Here is a 23,622-nt window from a genome sequence, read left to right on the forward strand (position 1 = left end):
TGTAATTATCTTCTGTGTCCATATGCATTATTGAAACCTGAGTTGGGGGGGATGGTGTCAGTATAGATTTTTGCTAATAAGAAAGTTAAATCAAAACAATGCTTTGGGGGGCAGGTAAAAGAACAATCTGACTCTTTACCAAACGTGATTTTAAAAAGTAATCCAATGAGGAAGAAGGATGGAACTTGTATAAAAAGTAGCTGTGTACTGGTAAAAACATAAGCTGCACAGGCTTGCCATGAGACATTGTACAGTATCAAGCGGATACTTTAATGAATGAAAATGCAGAGGTTTAAAAACAACCAAGTTTGGAGCTAGATAGTCTTTCACAGTAAGAACATCTTAGGAAAATATTCTAGAAGAATACTGAACTTTAAAAGTTAAGACATAACATTAGAAGTGACAACAGAATTTTTAAACTTTTTGACATTCACAGATAAAAGAACAGAGTAATGACAACATATATTAATTTAAAAGCAAGTTCATTCCATGTTCCATAAATACATTTCAATCTTTAATGCCAAGCAAGCCCACCTTCTCCAAGGCAAGAAAAATACATTCTAAGAGAGGAGTGCATCCATTTTACATTTTACATGGCTGCTTGGCTTTCTTGCAGGCTGTTTGTTCTCATGTCCCTGAGTTGTTTCCTTAGCACTGCTTCAGCAGTTTGGGACGGTGGTGTAGGTGAAGGGAGCTACAAATGATTAGGTACTGTCTTCAAGGCTTCCTCTCGTGAGCGGTTAATACAGACATTCTGAAAAGAAAAGAACACAACATTTCAGCAAACTGAAGGAGGACACTCAGTCTTTAAAAAAAACCATGCTGGAGCTTCAATCTGACCATGAAGCTTTCTGCTACCTTATCAATTTGGATCAAGAAATACTTATTAAAAACTAAGACTGCCATCATTTGCACATTTTCCTAGAAGCAAGTCCCTCTGACATCAGTGGTGCTTATTTTTCCATGCAAACAAGAGTCGTACTAGGTACCGAATTAAAGGTGCAGGTTTGTTCTGTGTGTCTATTCCAATGCTGCTCTAAGGTGATCTGCAACAAACTCCTTCAACATGGATACATTTCTGAATTGTGCCTTGGAAATCAAATAAATTGTGCTGTAGACCAGTTTACCAGAGATTACAACTTTGAACTCCAGGCTGAAGGCTTGGGCCTGGTGTAACTGCATTGACACAGACCAATGCTGAAGACTAACGGTTCAAAATATTTTTTTGGCTATCCAAAACCACCAAAATAAATGGCAAGGTTTCTTTTTCCACAAGGTAAATTTAATAATACAAGCGGGGGACCTACAAGAAACTCACAAGGGAAAGGAAATCACACTGGTAGAGACATTCAGCTGCTTCCTTTTTGCTTGCTCAGTCATCTGCCCCCTCTCCCCACTCATCTGCTGCTGTGCCTGCTTGCCTCAGCAGGGTTAGCAGGCAGGAGGGGTCCCTAAGCCTCCCAAGTCCTCTCCTCCCCCTACCTGCAGCATCACATTGGCAGTGTGGAGAAAGGCAGTGGCAACTCCTGGGAGAATACCATCCTTCCCCTTCCGTGCATTACACAGTGACAGCAGCTTGGGCTCTTGCTCCTCACCCCAGAAGGGATCTGTGAGAAACCCAGAAGGAGAAGAAATCTCTCTTGGTCACCCCCTCCCCTACTTCCCAGCACACAACAGTGTGTGGCAGGGGCTGCAGCAGCTCCTACTCTCTCCCCCGCCCTCCTCCACCAACCTGCAGCCTTGCTACCTCTTCTTCCTGTGCATCTGACGAAGAGAGCTGTGGTTCTCGAAAGCTTATGCTACAATAAAGTTGGTTAGTCTTAAAGATGCTACTGGACTCTTCACTATTTTGCGACTACAGACTAACATGGCTAACTCCTCTGGATCTTCTTCCTATGAAATTCAGAAAGTGGCAGCAGCTCTTCCTCATCTCCCACGCATGCCTGCCATAAATGATGGCAGGCCAACAGGCACACACGGTTTGCAAAAGCACAGAAAATGATGCTGCTCTGTTTAGGGGAATTTAACCCACCCCTTTCATTTAAAAAAAAGTTTTCCTCCAAATATGCAGAAATATCTGTTCTCTCTCCATGGCCCTAATCCACAGATTTGTCCACAAATGAGGCCATGTGAGAGTTAGATATATTGATGTGCACAAGAAAGAGGAAGAAAGAGAGAATTACTCCTAAGAAAGAATCTTAAGTGTCACAAGTTTGAATCTACATTTCTTACACACTTCATCTCTTTTCCCTTTACTCCCAAGTGTTCTTTGTCAGGCACAAAACTATGAGAACTACATAAGATGTGTCATGACCTCCCTTGGGACATCCAGCTAGCTAGAATTCCAGAATACAAATGCATTCCCTCAGAAAGAAAGGATGACTCAGAGGAGCATGCAATTACATTCCAGTTCTTAGACATGTACCTATTCAGATTTCTCACCCATACCTGGCAAACTATATTCTGTCAAGTTTTGTGGACTTGCTGCTATTTGTTACAATATACACACAAAAGTATTTGGTGCTTAATTTCTGTTATCTGTATTAACTACAGTCTTCACCCTATTAATTTGTTCTATTAATCAGCAGAGCTTTTTTTAAAAAAATTGATTTTTTTTTTACAGGACTACATTTCAATAGTGTAGCAGTACTTTCACAAAATTAATACACTTTTAAAGTGTTTAAACTATTAAAGACAAGTGTTAACTATAGTGGTTGTTAGCCAATTCCGTTTGAGAACTTGCTGCCACCATGCCAGAGAACCAAGATCTCCAAAAGCAGAGGGCTAGACCTCCACTACTACTACCCCAAGATCAATGACTGCAGATACAATTTCCCTGTCTATACCTGATATTTATCTCTGGGGTCCTTCAGAAATGTGCCCCCCAAACTCATCAAATATCATCAACTAACCCAAATATTCCAAAGGACTGAACCACCGATCCCCTTACTTCAGAAGTTACTACTTGCACTTTATGTAATATCATACAAAAACTTTTCTGCTCATACAAGGTCCTAACAAGACTTCCAATTTATGATTGGTTTTTCATGAGTCTGGCACAACAGCTAAAGAAGTAGTTATGTATTTCCCAACACTGACATGCTAGAGAGAGAGGTCCTACTAACAAGCTGCCTGGGATATGCATCCATCTTTGTAGAGACAAAACGCACAATTCTCTCTTTCTTGTGCTCGAGTTTAAACCTGACTATAAACCTCTAGTCCACAATGGATTATAACAACTGAAGCTATCTCTGGAGTTCTAACTGCAGTGTAGGTTTGCATGATTACAATAAGACTTCAACACAGGAGCAGTTTGGGAGGAGGGAAAAGAAGGGAGGCCCACCTGCCTACCTGCTTGCTCACAGCATGGGCAGGCTGGGCATCACTATCCCCATGCTATGCGCCACTTTGGTAGCCCGATCACTGCCCTTCTCACCACTGGGCTGGCCCAGCCCAGGCAGGAGGAGGGGGGCAGGCAGGCCATCAGCCCGCCGGGAAAAGTTATGGTGGCCGCAGTGGCCAATCTGCCCATTATTTAATATACTGCTATGTAGCAGTCTACTTATCTAAAATTAAATATCTTGAAGCAAAACAAAAATCAACAGAATTAATTCAGCAGTGTTTTAGGTTAGACTACCAAAAAGTCTCCATACTATTAAAAACACTATTCTAATAAGCAGTTGATAAACACATGAAGTTGCCTTACACTGAATCAGACCATCAGAGCATTAAAGGCAGCAGCGGATACTCAGGGTCAAAACATACGATACTCATAGGCAAGTGTTGGATCCTGCAATGATCCCTGGGAACTGTAGTTTAAAAAACCATCCGCTCAATGTGATTCTCAGCTGGGGAGGGACGGAGGAGTTTCTCACACTCACACATGCATACACACGCACTTTCAAAAATCCTCTGAGAACTTGGGATGGGGGTGTGGGAGACTACCTAACAAGAGACAGGAAAAACGCTGAGGAGAGAATCTGTCCCTCCCATTCTTCTTCTCTCAGCATCAACTTGCAGCTCTGATTCCCCCCACCCCACCTCATCTCTGAGGTGAAGCAAAACCAGCTGATTGGATTTTTTAAAGAGAATCAGTCTCTCTTTGAGAGAATCTCTTTGAAAGACAATCTCTTCAGTTGAGCAGCTGTTCTTTGCAAGAAAATCCACTTCACTCGGAGAGGGGGGCGGTGTTAGACTACCATTCCCAGCAGAGATTGTGGGATCAGTCACGTGCTCTTCACATGAAGTTTGTCTCATATGTTCTGACCCTCAGACGGGCAGCAGCCCTCCAGGGTCTCAAGCAGAGTTCTTTCACATCTCTACAACCTGATCCTTTAAAAAAATCTGGAGATGGAATCTGGAACCTTCTTCTGCATGCCACGCAGATGCCCTACTACTTAGACATGGCCCCTAATCACATTCAACAGCAGAGGAAAGTCTGGTAAATGTTCAGCAGCAACCATAAAATTAACACACATAAAAGAGGAGAGCATTCGACACCTATTGTTCATCTAGTTCAGTGTTTTGTTTTCTCCAGCTAGGAACCTCTGGGACCCTTATAAATAGGGCAAGATAGCAACACCAGTGTATATCCGCAGAATCAGGTAATCCAATATATACATAGCAACTGTGGCTGATAAGACACTAATAAAGAAGGGACTTTTCTTGAAGTAGGTTTTTAGTTAGACAAATTCCCTTCAATGACATGGTCTGCACATGAATCATAAACTGTGAATTCAGTGGTAGAACAAAATGAATATGAAGGATGCTGTTTTGAATTCTAACTATCTTGAAAAAATAAACTATCTGTAAGTAGAAAATTAGTACACTATAAAGCAGGACTGGACTAAAGGCTATCCCTCTGAGATGCAAATTTGCTGTCTGCAAGCATTTTTTTTTAACATGGGGGAGCATTAACAAATCATATACTGTTTGTTTTAAACTGTTAAAATGTAAGTTTTACTGTAAGGTTTTTATGGAATGTAACCTGCCCTGAGCCTGCTGGTGTGGGGAGAGTGGAATAGCAATCGAAATAAATAAATAAATAAATAATATTTATTTAATTGATAAATAATAAATATCCTCCACATGAAATCTGAAATGCTACAGCATATTCTATCAGATCCGTATTCTATCACTTAATTCTGCTGCCCATGTGGACCAATCAAACATAAACTTTTCCAATTGTCTCCCAAAGACTACTGGTATATTCTGGGAGAAAAATAGAAGAGTCCAGTAGCACCCTTAAGACTAACCAACTTTACTGTAGCATAAGTTTTCGAGAACCACAGTTCTCTTCGTCAGATACATGCTACAGTAAAGTTGGTTAGTCTTAAAGGTGCTACTGGACTCTTTTCTATTTTGTTACTACAGGCTAACACAGCTAACTCCTCTGGATACTGGGAGAAAACCCTCGATATCTAAAACCACAATCATTACCATCCCTTGTGGAAAGCCATGATAGCCAAACAATTGAGTTGACAATGTGAATTGCACCATAAGTACCCTTGGGAAAGTTTGAATAGTTTTTTCATGCCTGATGACTGTGATACAGTCATTCTACAGTTCAAGCTACATTAATTTCCCCACTATTGTTAAAAGTTTTTGTGGCTTTACTGATCGCCTAAGGAAATAACTGTATTTTTTAAGTAAGATATGGGGCGATGTTCACAGACCCACACACCAGTTCTGCACCACTCACTGCTGCTACCACCTCTATTCCTCCCCCTTTTCCCATTGCATGTGCATAAAAGCACAAATATAACAGAGATTTGGGGGGGGGAATGCCCAATGGACCAATTCGCCCACTTCCCCAACCAAGCAGCAGTATAACTTCACAGCATGGAAGAGGGGGGAAAGTCTTCTAAAAAGCTAAAAGCTAATTTTGCGCTATGATTCCATTAGCTGGGATCCCACTATCATAACGCGTCATTCACATTTCCTTGACTTGTGCCATTTTGTTGCGCTTACAGAAGTTCACATTCTGCAGAAGAAACTCAACAGTGGGTGGTGGATGAGCTCATGTCATGGTTGACAAAAGCACATTCCCACCCATTTCTCCCTTTTTTTAAAACAGGCACCAAGATTTGAGCTATATCGCTCTTTCAATATGCAAGAATTGACCATTAAGTTCCTGCTCAAAAACAAGAGAGAGGAGGAGAGCCGCTGACTTCCCTGCCCAGCTGATCACCGAGCAGGGAGGGGAGGCGAACCGTCACCTTCCCTGCCCAGCAGATGTGGGGAAGAAGGCCAGCCATCGTCCTGGGGGGATAGGAAGTGTGAGGGACCCTTGCCAGCCTACTCGCCTGCCAGCCTTCCTTGGCCCACCCTCCTGCCAGCCCTCCCCAGCCCCAGCTTTCTAGAGCCCATTGTATTCCCACAATGGGTTTTGTTGCTTTGCGCAATTGCACTCTCACTATGAGAAATAAAAAAAAACAGGATGGAGGCGTTCCGATATTTGGAAAGTGAAACTTTAGCAGCAGACATAAAACAGTTAACTTCTATGGATGTCAATTGTCCGCTGTGTTTGGGGTTGATTCCTTTTTAAAGTGACAAAAATTGTGGCATCACTGTTGCCAGAAGCCTGCAAAGGCTTGCGGGGCTCCTGGTCTTGGGCGGGAAAATCTCTTCTTAGGGAGCAGAAACAGAAAAAGGAGGAGGGGTTGAGTGGGTGGTCTCTGGAGAAGCATTTCCAATCATTCTCATGCAGGCGAAAAAAGCGCTAAAGCAGCATCACAAAGCGGAATAAATGGGAAATCTGCGTGCTCGAAGAAAACACAATTATTACGTGAGGATGACAGGTTTTCATGGGTGGATTAAGAAGATGTGTGAACAGCTGTGAGTATAGCGGAACAACTGCGATACTGTGCAATGCTATGGCGCTACAATAAGGACGTGTGAAAACAGCCCCTATCTTGAAATTTAAATTGTGTCAGGGACAAAATACATTTGATATGCAAAACAAGACCCCAAAATTTATCACTGGTCTTTAAATTCCATTCCTATTGAACAAGTTTCATATTTCAAGTACTTAGGTGTCTTTTTCCAGGCTAATAGCCAAAGAACGGCTAATATAAATTCTGTCATCTTAGATGCCAAAAGAAGCTCAGGGGCAATTCAAAAATTCTATTGGTATAAAGGAGGTAAATGCCTGACTGCGGCCCTCAGACTATTCAAGGCTAAATCCCTCTCTCAGCTTACCTATGGAGCTCCAATAAATGTCACCTCAAATTTAAAGAAGCTGGACACAGTTCAATCTAAATTCCTGAGAACAATCTTACAAGTGCCCCATGGTGTCCCAAATGCACTTATCAGAATTGAAACAGGCATGATTACAGTAGAGGCAAGGTTGTGGATTGCAGTAACCCTGTACTGGCTAAAATTAGTTTTCTGTCCCAAAGGGCTCACAAGTCTAATAATATTGGATCCCTTTGCCCCCCCCCCCCGGCTCAGGGTGCTGGATAAGAAGTTACTTTCATACGGTCTTTCTAAACAATACCTGTGCTCTATGGGTTACGAAAAAGCTAAAGATATAGTAAAACAGAGGATATTAGATATTGCAAGGCAACATGATATAATCAGAATAGAGAAGTGGCGAGATCTTTTGGAGCCCCCCAATAGGGGGGCTTATCTATGCCTTATCTCCTCAACCTATCAAATCAGGAGTACAGACGAATTTTCACACTAATGCAACTGGATGTTTTTCCCTCGGCTGTCCTCGAAGGGAAGTTTAAAAAAATCCCTTATGAGGAAAGGATTTGTCCCTGCTGTGAGGAAGGGATAGAATCATTAGAACACATTATATTTGATTGCAAGGTGTATAACAATCTTCGCAAATCTCTTCCTCTTTTTTCAACTTTGCCCCTTACCCGTAGCCAAAGGATGTGCACTCTGAGGGGTTTCTTTCCAGATAGACATCCTAAGATCACATTTCAGGTGGCCAGATTTGGTTGGATTGCTTCAAGGATCAGGAAATCCTTAGTGTCTTAAGTGAATGATTTTATTGTACCACTGAGAATTTTAAAGTTTATACTATTGTATCATGAATGATTTTACCCAGGTATTGTGAATGGTTTTATTGATGTTTTATTTTCTTCTGTGGTACCTTTTATTGGTGTTTTTGTAAATTGCTGGTCATTGACCGTGGAAAATAAACTACTACTACTACATTTGATATGCTAATAAGTGTGATTGTATACTCCTCCCTCTCACCACTCCTATTACAGCAACAGAATTTAGAGCAGAAAAGCAGCAGGGAAGGAAACAGTTGCTTAATTCTTTCCCCACCTGCCATTTCTTCACATCGCTTCCAGCAGCTTTTTTTCCTGCAAGAATTCAAAATAATGTGTGTCCCCCCCCCCCCCGCCTCATACTGGTAATATCTAAATACTTTCATAATATTTAGCTACTCCAATAGCCCTGTGGCGCAGAGTGGTAAGCTGCAGTAGTGCAGCCCAAGCTCTGCTCACGACCTTGAGCTCGATCCTGGCGGAAGCCAAGTTCAGATAGCTGGCTCAAGGTTGACTCAGCCTTCCATCCTTCCCAGGTCGGTTAAATGAGTACTCAGTTTCCTTGGGGTAAAGAGTTGATGACTAGGGAAGGCAATGGCAAACCACCCCGTAACAAAAAGTCTGCCAAGAAAACGTCGTGATGCGAGCCCCCCCCCCCCCCCGGGTTCAGTAATAACTCGGTGCTTGCACAGGGGACTACCTTTACCTTTTTACCTTTTACTCTCATATTCAATCTGCCAAACTGAAAATGATTTCTAAACTCATGAAATATGCTGCTAAAAGATTACAGCAGACACGCAATTCCCCACACAATTTCCTTTCTGAAAGAGTTATTTAGCTATCATGTCTATATCACTAATGCTAGGCATGACCAGTAATAACTGTAGGGTTAATCAAGTTCAAAATAAAACAGTCCAATCACTCGACAAAACAACACCTTTTTCAAAGAAAATTACGTAAGACTGTTATCCTACATGCATCTTCTAATACACTTTCAGTGTTCACAGTACTTCAAACAACCACATCAGTTTTAACATTAACAATCATCCATGGTAATCACAAAACCTGTAATCAAATCACTTGGCCAATTAAGTTCTATTTTGTGGGACAAAATTGAATTGTCTCACATATGCAGCACAAAAACGGATGTTACTTATGGTTGATTCCAAAGTGATTGGAATGATTTAAAGAAATTAATTTAATATAGTATGTTGAAAACAGCACCACAGGTTTCATAGCTGATCAGGAAACAGGATTCACTGGTGTGCAGGGACAGTTACAAGGGCTTCCTCGGGAGGTCTTGAAATGTCTACATTCTGTGTAATAATAAAAATACAGAGGAGAATGTTTATCATGTAGCATTACCAGCCAAGCTTCCTTCACAAGTACACAGTTTCACCTGCTAAGTTAACAAATAACTAGCCACTTATCTATAGCACAGCAAGTACTTTTTAATAGGTCAGCAAATAGACCCCATTCCTTGCAGAGTTAAATTCATAATTTTGTGAACTATGAGCTCAGAGAACCAACGCACACACACATAGCCAGCTTAGCTTTTAAAGTACAAATCTAAATAATGATGTACAGAAAACTGTATACGCCTACAATTTCCAGATACCATCACACTGAGCATGCGTACTGAGACAACATGCTCTTAATCAACCCCTGTATACCAGCACAAGTAACCTATGTTTTCAAATCTTTTAATTAAGCTTTTTTAAACTGAAGCTACAAGTAGTCTTCAGATTAATATATTATCTGAAGACAGAGCACTTATTTAAAATGGATTTGTACATTCTACAGTACAAAGCCATTAGGCCAAGTTCTATACATTGCACAGTCTGAACAAAGTGGGGCATTTTAAGAGGTTCTGCAGAACTTCAAGTACTGAAAATCCAATTTTGTTCTCTTTCAGACATCTAAAATTTCACCACTTATGTTCCATATACTTAGTCACAATAGCTAAAGCTGGTATAAATAAAACTGAAATCCTTGAATTCTGTGTCCAGTATCAAAATTCTGTACTTGTAAAACAATCACATGCAATTATCAGGATTCACCTTAGAAACCAATAAGATTTTCAGGGTATAAGCTTTTGAGTGTGAAAGCTCCCTTCTTCAGATACTTTTGAAAGTTTATACCCCAAAATGTATAAACTTGTTGAGGTTTGAGACAGAAGAAGAGCACGTAAAAGAATGTATGATTAAATGAGCAAATAATTGTGGACATAACTTATTAATGGAGCAATGGGAAAATATGTGGACAAGAGGGTTGAAATTTACATTAAGCTCTAGTATCAAAGACAATTTCTACAAGATGATGTATCATTGGTATATGACTCCTGAAAAATTGGCTAGAATGTATAAAGATGCTTCAAATGTATGTTGGAAATGTGCTAAACAAGAAGGGGCATTTTATCATATGTGGTGGACATGTAAGAAAGCAAAGAGTTTCTAGTTGCAGATACAATCGTCGATTCAGAAGATTTTGAAGATTAGAATCCAGTTGAAACCAGAGACTTCTTTGTTGGGAATAATGGACAGCCAGTTGGAAAGAAGCTTTGGAACTTTGTTTTTATATTTGTTTACAGCAGCAAGAGTACTCTATGCAAAAAGTGGAAAACTCCAACATTGCCTACAGTGGAAGAATGTTGGATAAAAGTGTTGGAGTTTGTGTCAATGGCAAAACTTACTTCACTGATTAGGGAAAAGACATTAGTTACATTTTTGACTGAATGGAAACCGTTTATAGACTTTTTACAAGAAATGGATAATAAGGACTTGATGACGTCTGGATTTATGGATTAAGAATCATGAACAATAGAAAGATTATACCCTGAAAATCCTATTGATGTCTACAGTGCCACCGGACTCAAATCCTGCTGTTCTACTGCGGACCAACACAACTACCTACCTCACACTAGATTACAAAATATACAGGTTTTGGCCATGTTATTCTAAAGTAACCCTGAACCAAGGATTAAATTTTTAAAAACCCTTAAGGATATATTGGCTTCAGACGGTAGAGTTCAACTCTTTCAATCCCACTGACCTGGCTGAGGCCTTCTATTTTATTAACTTTTAAAGAATCCAAAAAGAAAACAGTGCCCTAATAGAGCCATACACATAGAGAGAGAAAAATCAAATTAAATTAATGCTCTGGAGGGACTGTTAGCTTTGTAGAAACTGCAATTTTTTAATTATGTTCAATGTATGTTCTCTCTTTGACAGAAAAGGAAAGCACAGCAGGTTACCATGAATAAAATACTATGTAAGAATTAAAACTATTTGGTGCAGGGAACCCTCTGTGAGTTGTGCCCAGAGTAGAAAACTAAAACAAAGGTTGCAATTTAGAGTTGTATATGTGCTAGACCCAACTTAAGGTTTTTTCATGTTGTCAAATTACTATATTGTAGCTCTCATTTTCTACAGTTTCAGCTACCCTAAGTTTAAAAAAAGTGATTGTTCCATGTTTTACTATGGAAGGTGCAATAGATGGCAATTTGTACACATTTCAAAGTTCTGCTACAGCAAATGCAAATTGTTCCTAGGAAACCAACTAACAACCTAGATCTTTAAAACAAATGGAGAAATCCATTGCACTTACTCTGTGCAAGGCTAAGTCAGGTTTCAGTATGGACTAGTTTGCTACCAGACTTTGTTACATAAAAGGGACCCAATGTTTAATTTTTGCACCTGTCTGTAACAAGATGGCTGTCAGTATAGTACAGTGGTGAGAGCATTGCTTAAGACTGGCACTTTGAGAGAATGTTGAGGTAAAAATACATATTAAATAAAATACTATCACCCTTAGGCTAAGATAAACAATCATTCAGCAGACAAAGTAACTTGGAAAATGAGTAATTAATTCTAAGGCTGCAAAATATAGATAGGCTTATTTTAATGGTTTGTTAGTTTCTGAATTGATAATTTATTCTTTTAATTGTAGGATTCTGAAGAGGAAGCATTAAAAATGTCCTAAATAAATACACAAAGACAAATAAGCTCAATACTGTTTTAATGACTAAAAGGTTTGGATTATCAAAAACTTCATATTCCAAAGGAGACTTTAAAAACTGCCTGTGAATACAATTTATTTGGGGGGCTTCTCTGCTCTGAGCATTTGAGAACTAATTATGACTGCTCGTTACATTATATACATTACATTATCCTTAAGTATTCCCCGAGCCTGCCTCCAGGATTTTTTTAATCAGATGTGATGGTGAATTCCATGCTTGGAACTCAATCCTCAGGTGCAAAAGACGTAAATTCATATCAGGACATGCCATATTGGAAAAAGGAGTATCAGCCCCTCTTCCTGCCTTTTCTGACCAGAAATTGACCTGAGCTATTTGCCAAGATGGGGAAACTTACATGTTCTGATGGCTACACATAGGTTTCCCTAAGGGGCGAACTGTAGCTCCCAGGACCCATGGGGGAATGGTAGAAGCCCCTTCTTTCCATTCATCACAGCCTGGATTTGGCCCCTCAGAACATGGAAACTGAATTCCAAGCAAGGAATTCTCAAAGAATATCTGATTTAGGGCACAAATAGACAATACAGAGTCCCCAGGGCAACCTGGGAACACCATAACCATTTTACTGCATGAATTCCCTTGCTTCAAAAAATACAACAGTGGCCCAATGTTGCTTGGGACTGCTCTGTGAGGGGACTCCTCTTCCACTATCACCTCTTTTAAGATCCTTTATGTCCCAGGGGTTTGGGCTCTTGAAAAATGGTGGGTGAGTGGGGAAAGGAGCCCCTTCTCCCCCTCTGCTGTGATCTCAAGTAGGATTGGAGCCCCATGAAATTTTTAAAGCAATAGAATTCCTAGTAAAATGGCTGAAGCTTCCCTGGGTTGTCCCCAGGGAAGCCATAGTCTACTTGTATCCTGAAAGTTCTTGTGGCAGACCTGAGAAGTACATATAGTAATGAAAGGTGTTCTGCACCACATTAAGACCTGTGTTACTTCAAACTGAACCCTACTACTGAAAATAATGTCTTGCATTGTAGATGAGAGATGATGGACTAGCTTTGTTGTCGCTTCAGGAGGGCCACTGAGCTGGAACATGTGAAGTGCTACCAATATTAGCACCATAGGGTTTTTTAATGTTTTCCATCAATTATTTTAAGATGTCTGAGAGAGGTTAGAACACTTTTACATTTTTTTCTTTGCTGAGTTCTGACATTAAAAATGTACTAGAACTGAGAAATCCCATGTCAAAATGCCAAATATGGGAGAATGGGATGGCAACTCAGATGAAAAATCATGTCATGAAGAGTATGGCACAGATTTGTGGCTAATCAGAATATATCGGGGTGGACAAAATAAGAACTTCACTATGAAGTATTGCCTTTCCTCCTCCCTCTGTTTTATCGGAATAGGAATTGCCTAGTCCTTTGGACCTTTATTTTTCTTTTTTTAAAGCTACATAATTCAAATAGCTGCTATTGTTTTTAAAAGCTGTTGCATTTAAGAGTTTGAAAATTCAGGTATTTCTGGATTGTAATAAATGTTTTTTAATCTGTATGTGCTGGCAGAAAGATTGGTAATTAGGGATACATATTTGCAAAATTGTCTCACATACCTATTACAACAATGTAACATTCCTAAACCTGCTACCAGGAACATGGGGACATTTTTATAAAGCAAATAAGGTTGTAGTTAATGTCTGTGGAATTTAAGGTAGTCGTCACTGTATGTTTACTTTTCTATTGCACTGTTCTCTAATTTTGTGCCCTAGTCTTTTCATTGCACGTAATATAATATCTCACAGCAGTATTCTGTACTATGTTGTGCTTTTCAGTGCATTGTTCTCTAAGTTTACTGGTTGTATATTTACTATCATTTCCTTACTACATTTTTCTAGTTGTACTATGCCTCAGCCAGAAAGGCAAACTATAAAAACAATAAATCAAGTAAGATAAATACAATACTAATTTATTTTCTGTCATTTACGGCTATCAGACTGGAAGTTTATATGAGGCTAAGTCAAAGTTCAAGCCCATTGAAATTCAATTTCATGCTATGTATTAAAAAGGGAAAGTAGCAACTTAGAATGAGTAAAAGGGAACATTCTGACCTTCCATTTTGGCCTGTAATGTTGAGTCATTTTGGCTGCCATGCGCAAGGGCAAGGACAAAGAGCTACCACAGTAGCTCACAATGGTGTGGGGGGGGTGCAAATTGCCATCAAGTTGTAGCCAACCTACAGCAACCCTTCATGGGGTTTTCAAAGCAAGACACAAACAGAGGTGGTTTGCCATTGCTTGCTTCAACTCTGGTCTTCCTTGGAGGCCTCCCATCCAATTACTAACCAGGGCTGGCCCTGTTTAGTTTCTGAGATCTGACCAGACTGGGCTAGCCTTGGGCCCTCCAGTTCAGGGTTGGGTGCTAAGACTTAAAATATAGTTTAATTTTGTCTTCAGGGTTTTTTGGTTTGTTTTTGTTTAGCTACATGGATGCAACTATGTAGCACCAAGTTAGATCACAACAAACTTGGATACTACAGCAAGCAGGCAGGAAGGAAGACAATCTAAACTAACACACTTCCCAGACAGAAGTATGTTCCAAAACTGAACAAGTTTACCTGCTTATTATACTCTCAGAGTTTAAATGGGAAATAATCAGGTGAACTGCCCACCTACCAAACAACAATCATATGTCACTTGTGAAATACTCCTTGATCAAAAGGATAATGGAATGCCACTAAGGCAGTTATAAAAACAAGGTCTTCAAACCCAACACAGTGACTTCATGTAATGAAAGTATTTAGCTACGTAAATATTGTACAACTGCAATATTGTACAACTATAATATTTAGGCTTCTCATCGAACAGCTCATTAACTGCTCAGTAGGAACCTGAATCATATATAACACTGCTAAACAATGAACACAAGGCCTCTTCACAAATGATACATATGGATACATATTGCTGTGTGAGAGAAAGTTCTGTTTATGCAGACGGCTTAAAATCATAATTGAAGTCACTGTGCTCTCAAAAAAACCTGATTATTTACCAAACACATTCAAGTGGCATTCATTGTATTAGGACTTCACTGTGAAGAAGAGTATCCCTCCATTTTGTCAAAATGATAACAGATCCAAGAACAAAGATAACTGTTAATGAGTAAGAGTACTTCCTTTGTTCCACACAGCACTGTAATCTGAACTTCAAAATCCACGGCATCCTTTCTTCATAAACCACCTTTCTACCTCCTCCTACTTCCAATTAGTCAAACACTGTGTGTGTGTGCGTGAGAGAGAGAGAGAAAGTGGGGAGAGGGAGAGAGGGAGAATTCCTCCAAGCTATTCAAAACAATAAGCTATTGCCTACTTCCCATGGAATTCTTTGAACATTTTGAAGGATCATTTTCTCTACTTTAGTAGTCATAAACATATTGATTTACGCAAAGCCCTTGCTTCTGTTTAGATTACGGGTGTACATCCCAAATTTATCCGAAGCAGGGGGGGGGGGAAATCGGGAATACCCAAGCAAGCCACTTCGGATTCAGGTATTTGAATCGCTTCAGTATGCTCCATAAGGATTCAGAGCGTACAAAAGTGATTCAGGGGGGGAGTTTTCTCCCAGCATCCCTTCACCCCCACTCCTCACCCCCCCCCCCACTTACCTGGACAGGCAGGGAAGGCCAGAGCCGCTGGAGCCACCGTGCCGCCACTGCCTCCTCCAGTCCATCCTGCCCTTCAAATGGTTGCCACGGTGGCCATTTGAGGGGCAGGGAGGACCTTCTCCGCCTCCTCTGCCGCTGTGCGGTCTCCTCCGGCCCTTCCTGCCCCTCAAATGGCAGCAGCAGCCATTTAAGTGGCAGGAAGGTCCTTCTCCACCTCCGCCTCCGCCACGTGGCCCTGCAGGGCAGAAGGGAGGGCTGGAGCCGCCACCACCGCGTCGCCTCCTCCAAGCCCACAGCAGCCCACAGAGCAGCTGGGAAGGCCAGATCTGGTGGCACGCATCCCCGCAGGGTGGTGAGGAAGGCCACCGCCGTCTCCACCACTGCAGCAGCAGGGCCAAGGTAAGTGGGGTGGGTGGGGGTAGAGGGCTGGGGGTTGGGATGTTTAAAGGGCCCTGCTGCTTGCAAGCAGCAGGAAAGGGGCCCTCTAAATTTCAGCCGTCAGGTGGAGGAATCCCCGCTGAACTGCCAGCTGAAGTTTAAAGGGACCTGCTACTTGCAAGAGGCAAGGAAAGGGCCCTTTAAACTCAGGCTCCAAAGCTTCCCAATGCAACCCAAAATATTCTGGAAGCTTTGATTCGGGATTTCCGAATCAGGGCCAGCATGCTGGCTCCAATTCAGGAATCCCGAATCTTTACAGATCGGGTCCGATTCGGGTATTCGGGTAGCTCACACCCCTAGTTTAGATACATCTTTTTAAAAAATTGTTAAAAGTAGCACTGTAGCAGGCTTTCCATTTTACCATTACTAACTTGGGCTGAAGTTTTGCACACGATGAAATTAATGAAACTAATGGAGGTATACATTATTGAGTACAAAACTACCCAGTCAGAGTACATTTTGTGCTACTGACTGACAAGGTTAATTCTATTACTACTACAGGAACTGTTCGATTAAATTACAGAAAGGCAACAAAAGCAAAGCAATCCTGTGCAAGAACAACTGACATCTCTAGCTGAATCAGAAGTGTGTGGTTCAATTTTGCTAGTTATGGGGTATTCAAGTGATCTTACTGGAGCATACTAATCCCACAGCTATATGTATACTGTTAAGACAACAAATTCTGCCTCCTTAGCTAATACACGAGACTATGTGCAGTATACAAGTACTTTACCTTGGCAATATGATTGCCAGTGGAAAGCTAAGCCATGTGGGCATCTCTCCAAGAATTAGCCATGTGTTAAGTGTGGTTCTACCAACTTCCTATGTATTTTAATTTTTTTAATACTTTGTATTTGGTCAGGCCTCACCCAGAGTATTGTGTGCCATACTGGAGGCCTCACTTCAAAAAGGATGTGGACAAATTGGAACAGGTGCAGAAGAGAGCAACCAAGATGATCAGGGGCCTGGAGACCAGCCCTACAAGGAAAGACTGAGGGACCTGGAAATGTTCAGTTTGGAGAAGAGGAGGTTGAGGAGAAATATGATTACTCTCTTTAAATATTTAAAAGGCTGTCACTTAAGAGGAAAAAAGGGAACTGTTCCTGTTGGCAGCAGATGATAGGGCTCAAAACAATGAGTTTAAACTACAGGAGGGAAGGTACGAGCTGGACATTAGGAAAACCCCTTCACGTTAAGAGTAGTTAAGTAGTGGAATTTGCTGTCTAGGGATGTGGTGGGTTCCCCCTCATTGGAGGTCTTCAAAGAGCGGCTGGACGAATACTTGATGGGGATACTTTAGGCTGTTCCTGCACTGGGCAGAGGGTTGAACTAGATGGTCTGTAAGACCCCTTCCAACTCTATGATTCTTTTTTAAAAGTATGTTTTAATTGTTTTGATTATTCATTGCCTTGAGGACCCCTAAGATAGGTAGAAAGGTAGCATTAAATGCTTTAAATTAACTTAAAAGAATGTCAGAGAAACACCTCAAAATGAAGAGTTAGGTATTTTATAAACAAACACAAAAAATAGATCTCCTCAAAGCACTTAAGTGCTATCTGACATGTAGCTAACTCGGCTGAGAAGCAACAACATTGTTGGCAGCAATCAGGCTACTGCGTAAAGTCTCTAGCAAGCAAAAATGGGACAAGATGATCTGGAAATACGGATCAAAGAAGGTGATGAAACAAAGGGAATGAAAACCAACACAGTAAAAAAGAGTGGTAAGAAACTTAGTGAAAAGTCAAAAATTATTTTATGTACAAGAGAGTCTAAACTCTTATATAAGAAATTTGAAACTATTTTATTCTTCAAATTTAAAAAATCCTAAAGTATTTTAGCTATAATGATCCAACGTTTTGTTTATTTATTGTTTATTTACGTCATTTATAGTCTGCCTTTCTCATTGAGACTCAAGGTGGATTACACAGTATGAGGTTAATGCACAACAGCATAAGTTAAACAGGTACAAGTTTAAAAGACACAGCATTAGCAAGGATCCAAGACAGAGTAGAAAAAATACAGGAGCAAAACATAAACAATTCTAGGACTAACATTAGACAACATGGAGCAGTATCTCCTCCCACTGCCACCCAACAAACCAAAAGCAGCTTTAGAAGATGGTGACTAGAAATAGAGGAGCAGAGGTAGTGGAGGAGGGGGTACTTAGACGTTTTCCCCACCATCTATTTTCAATTTCTAATCCTCTCCATCCCTGGTTTCTCCCTGAAGAGTTCAAAATAAACATTTGTGAGTGCAAGAGAGTCCTACCCGTGGTTTGTCTCTGTGCGTATTTACAGCTTCAACATTCAGAAATATAGATTCCACCTTGCAACCTGTAGACATAAAAACATTTTAGGTACTTTACTACATTATTCCAGCAGACGCTGTAAAATTAACTCTTGTTTCCAATTCATACTGGTAACAGCCTACCAATAATAAAAATTAACACTGGAGACATACTGGGTAAGTGGTGATTAAACACACTCCAGATAAATCAGGATCTATGCTACCTTAGCCGCGTAGAAGATACTTCAGGGAATCTTTCCCATCCCATTCCAGAAATGGCAGACCATAGAAGTAAAGTGAGACAGTCTGACTTCTTCACACAAAGAGCTACTAACTTACCTGGGAGGCATGAAAAGGATTCATGCTGAAGTAGTTCCCATGCCACTGTGGTAACAATGGGAGGGGTCCAATTGCTGAACTTCTCACTCATGGTATGGTCCTTTCTAACAGACATGGAAAAGGTTGCAAGCTGCCCCCTAAATACTTAATATGTAAGTTCTGAGGCTTTCTTCATAACTCTACGTTTAATTTTAAGTTTACATCGTTGTCGAATGGACAATACAATGGCCCTTTTCACACTCAGACTTTAAAGCATTTCAGTATTTGTTCTGCTTCCCATGTTTGCGGGAGTTTCATACTTGCAAGGTAGCCATGGGATGCAGTACTGATGTTTGTCCATGGTATTTCTAATTTTTCCCCCTGTGCACATACCACGATGTTATTTTGAAGCCACAGCTGGTGCGATTAATGTCAGTGTGAACTCTATACTCCCCTTCTGCTTCTCTTCTCCCCACTCTCCTCTTTCCGGGGAGCTGATTGGTCTGTGCAGAATTAACCATTCCCACCCTCCTCAGCTCTCTGAACTCCTTTTCCGCCATTTTTTTCAGTAAAGCGAAGTAAGGGTTATAAGACTGCTTCTCCGTTGGCTTCCTTCCTCTTGGGCATGCATGCACTCTCTTATTATTTTTTCAAAGCCAGGAAGGATTCCTAACTTTGCTGCTTATTCCCTGCTGGCTTGAAAAGCCAGGAAAAGGTTAAATAGCTGCTTTTTCCTTCCTCCCTCAATGGTATGAGCACACACTTTTATATTTTTTCAAAGCTTGGAAAGTGTTTTAACGTTACTCCTCATTTCACGGGGTTTTAAAAGCCAGGTAAGGGTTAAATGGCTGCTTTTCCCTGCCTCTCGATGTCTTCTGCCAATGTTAAAGAAAGCATTTTGCACAGACCTTTGCAAATCAAAGTGGCAGTGAGGGAATAAAGCAGCAGCATTTTATGCCTTTCAGGGCTTGGCTTTTTAAAAAAATAAATGAGAACGGTACATGTTTTCCCCCAGAACTCTGCCACCAATTGCCTCTCCAGTGGGCAGGGGACAGCCCCAATCAGCAAAAGCAAGGGGGGGGATGGGTTCCAACATTGCAATGTTACTATGCCTGCTCAAAGTTTTTTTAAAAAGTGTGACATGAATTGCAAAGCCCCGAAAACCCAAAACTGCACCAAGGCTTCAAAGCCAGCCTAAAATGAAAAACAAAACACCAAATCAAAACTGCCTTGGACAGTGTGGAATGTAGAGTACCATGCCGAAGCCATTGCGATCGAAGCGAATGCTCATAAATGGTGGTTTAAGCCGTAAGTATGAAAAGGACCAATGTTAACATATACAGAAGAACAAAAAGTTAATACTGTTGAAGTGATTATAACATCCAACATGTCAAGTATTTTAAAAACTATCCTTCAAAAAGCAGCATGTTCAAAAAAATGTTGCTATCCATGATTAATTTTGGACTCTAGGCATCACTTCAGAATTCCCTTTGTTTAAAAGGATGAACCTATTCAACAATCATGAGGGGAGGGGAAATTAGGGCTTTCAGCCTTCAGAAAACATGGGCTTTACAGAACAAGAATAGGGTGAATATTATAGTTCCTTTATTTGAATCACCAACTAAGATGCAAACTTCTGAGTTACACATAAACTTTTATCCCACTAGACATCAAAAAGGGGGAAGGGGGGAACGATGGGTGTTTACATGTTGGAATATGATGTCTTCCAAGCATATTTCATCTCTGAAGTTTTAGTTTTGTCCACAGATGTGATGAAATAAACTGAAAAAGTGTTTACTTAGACTAGAACAAGCCATGTGGTAGTGTCTGAAGTTGTGATATGGCTGATAATATACTGAAGTATCTATAAAATATAAATTATATTTTTATTCATTAAAATGCCTATCCTGACCCATTCTGAATGCTAAGGGAAAGCAAAAACAAATACAATGTTATGATGGATAAAAACAAATATAAACTATGTCATGGACATTATCAATTCCACTAGATTTTTTAACATTGTCACATGGTTTTATAGGTAACATTTCCCTCAATTTTCCTCTCAGCTACATATAACAAGGGCTGTAAATAATAGTAATTGGCAGCTTGGCTTCCTCAAATTAGAACCCCCTGGAAGGGATATGAATATGTTTACAATATACATTTTAAATAGCTTACCATAAGCCACAGGGGTTAGCTTTAAGACAGTATGCAGAGGGCACTTGAGATAAGGCAGTTGTTCTAAAAGGGGGAAAGACAAAATAAAATTATGTATTAGCTACACAAATGAGACTGTTTCGCCAAGTAGCAGTGAATAAAAAGTCTACTACCCCAAAAGAACCAAAAGCTGTGTGTATTCAAATTGAACTACAGCTTCCTCCTAAAGGTAGAAAGGATTGCAGGTGAGGAATGGGTCCTGACAAACACCACTGTCTCCGCTTATTTAAAGTTTCATTACTCATTTACATTATTTATAGTCTGCCTTTCTCACTGAGACTCAGGGCAGATTACATACTGTACAACAATACTACTGACAGGATGATCCTTGCTAACTCAGTTAAGAGCCTGGGGGATCTATTGGATCCAGCACTGCTGCTGGAGAAGCAAGTGAATGCGGCTGCAAAACAGGCCTTCTCCCAACTCAGACTAGCCTGGAAAATCACGGCTCGGAGAGATTCTCAGGGACTGTAGAATATACTACTGGGTACTGTCTGTTGACGGAGATATGCTTCTATTGGGTAGTTTCCACATCATTTAATGTGTCATTCCAAATTACTTACATTTTGTTTCTGAAATGTTTCATCTTTGTATTCAGAATTATGCCTGTTTTCAAATCTCTGCTATCCATAGCCTATTGTATTGTTTACTGAATGTCCTAGCTGTTGATCATATTGATATACACTGTATAATCCAACTTCTCAGTGAAGAAGATAGACTATAAATAACATGAATAAATGTGACATCTAATAAACAATGTAATAGCATTTTGGACTGCAGAAATTTGAAATACAGCTGAAACAAAGCATAAACATTTAAACACGTCATATAAACAACATAGTAGGAGGATACTTACAGTGATAGACAACACGTACTAGTATAGATCAAAGTCCCTATACTTTTACTAAAGCATCTTTCCAAACCATTTTATTACAGTACAGCTATAGGGAAAAAATCTATTATCTATGGGGAAAAAATCCCTACTAAATAATTCAGTTTTGCATAGTTTGTGGAAGGCCAGGATAGTGGGAGCTTTCCTGACCTCATCAGGCAGGCCATTCCACGAGGTGGGGACTGCAAAACAGAATGCATCTGTAAGGCAATTGTTGGTTTTGTTTATTTGCAGGGTGACACCTGCAGAAGACTCTGCTCAGATGACTGAAGCTGTCATAGTAGAACATAAGGAGAGGTGGGCCAGCAGATATGAGAGACCAAGGCCATGAAGGACTCTGTATGTGATAGCCAACACCTTGAATCTCAGCCTTCCCAACTAGCATAAACTTCCATCTGGTCTGGTTCAGTTCGAATTTGTTCACTTTCAGTCACTTGACCACAGCAGTCAGGCAGTGGCACAAGGCCTCTATCCCATGACCAGGGGACTTGGATAGAGAGATATAGAGCTGGGTGTCATCCACACATTGATAAAATCCAATTCCAAATCTACGAATGATTTCTCCACTACATAACGGTTGAATAAAATGGATAAGACTGTGCCCTGAGGAAACCCAATTTGTAACTTTCAACGAATCAGAGAATCATTAGAAGAATTCATCATCTGAACAGAAACTGCTAATGGGCAAAGGTGAAAATTTTCCATTACAGTTTGTTCCTACCTGCAGGCTTGTCCAGAAAGTAAGCAAGCAGACAGCGCATAACAGCTTGGTGGCAGATTACAAGAACATTTTCCTGCCTTTCCAACTCCATAATTACTGGCTCCAATCTTTGAACAAGATCTTCATAGGACTGGAAAAATCAACACCACACATAAAAAGTGACTCACTGAATCAATCATTAAAACTATTCAACTGTAACTGCTTCAAGGTGAGATAGAGCTTAATGGATAATTTTTTTAAAAAAAAACTAATGCTTGCCTATGGGCTAAGTGGGGATTGTTGGTGTGTATCTAACCATCTGCATTTTTGCAGAACAGGACTTTCCCACTCCCTCTTCCTTCTGCAGCCCACTGAGCCCCTTGAAATTTTGTTCCTAGGGTCAGAAGACCCACAGGAATAGTACAGAGCGGGAATGGAGAACTGGTAGAAATTGCCACCCACTCTTCGTCAAAGAGAAATCCTGTTCTGTTGAAGGAACTGCGTGGGTTGGATATAGGCCACTAATGACAACTATAGGACAGGATATGATCTTACATATGGGGTGACACATAACCTCACCAATGTGCATACCACTCCCATCCTCCTTCTTTCTCACATATATACAGAACACTTTGCTTGCAGACACAGAGACATAATTTTTATGTATTTCCTATCCAACTCTTTCTATATCATTCAAAAATATGAGGTATGGAAGATAATGGGTAGATTCTGCCACAACCTTTGATGTATTTTAAGGATTCACAGGCTGCTCAGATTTCTGACAGACTCTTTTTAGTAAAGTTTAATCAATGGTATGCAATTTGTAAAGCTACAATTCTCTATTAAGAATAATCGGGCATGTCTTCTTGCTGATGGTTCTGGTAACAACTAAAATACTTCTATGGGAAGTGTACTTTCAACATTTTTTTACACTAATTCTCAAAGCAAACTTAGAGAGGAATGGCAGATAGAACAACTACAACATTTGACTTATATACGGCCCTTCAGGATGACCTAACACCCACTCAGAGCGGTTTACAAACTATGCCATTATTATCCCACAACAAAACACCCTGTGAGGTGGGTGGGGCTGAGAGAGATAGAAGCTGTGACTGACCCAAGGTCACCCA

General features: G+C 40.4%; 1 protein-coding gene across 5 annotated transcripts in view; it reads right to left on the reverse strand.

The window, feature by feature from the left end:
- Window positions 1-242: 242 nt before the first annotated feature.
- Window positions 243-23,622, reverse strand: part of PFKFB4 (6-phosphofructo-2-kinase/fructose-2,6-biphosphatase 4) — an 88,963-nt gene continuing 65,583 nt past the window's right edge. For 3 of the 5 annotated variants that reach the window (XM_054975426.1, XM_054975427.1, XM_054975423.1), the window contains exons 11-15: window positions 22,514-22,643; window positions 20,862-20,924; window positions 18,348-18,412; window positions 9,234-9,325; window positions 243-754 (exon numbers count right to left, since the gene is read on the reverse strand). In XM_054975426.1, coding sequence (XP_054831401.1) covers window positions 9,266-9,325; window positions 18,348-18,412; window positions 20,862-20,924; window positions 22,514-22,643 — 318 coding nt within the window. In that variant the 3' untranslated portion in view covers window positions 243-754; window positions 9,234-9,265. The remainder of the gene's footprint in view (window positions 755-9,233; window positions 9,326-18,347; window positions 18,413-20,861; window positions 20,925-22,513; window positions 22,644-23,622) is intronic. The other 2 variants (XM_054975424.1, XM_054975425.1) reach the window with 2 other exon arrangements.

The sequence above is a fragment of the Eublepharis macularius genome, chromosome 4 (genome assembly GCF_028583425.1).
Source record: "Eublepharis macularius isolate TG4126 chromosome 4, MPM_Emac_v1.0, whole genome shotgun sequence".
Taxonomy (NCBI): Eukaryota; Metazoa; Chordata; class Lepidosauria; order Squamata; family Eublepharidae; genus Eublepharis; species Eublepharis macularius.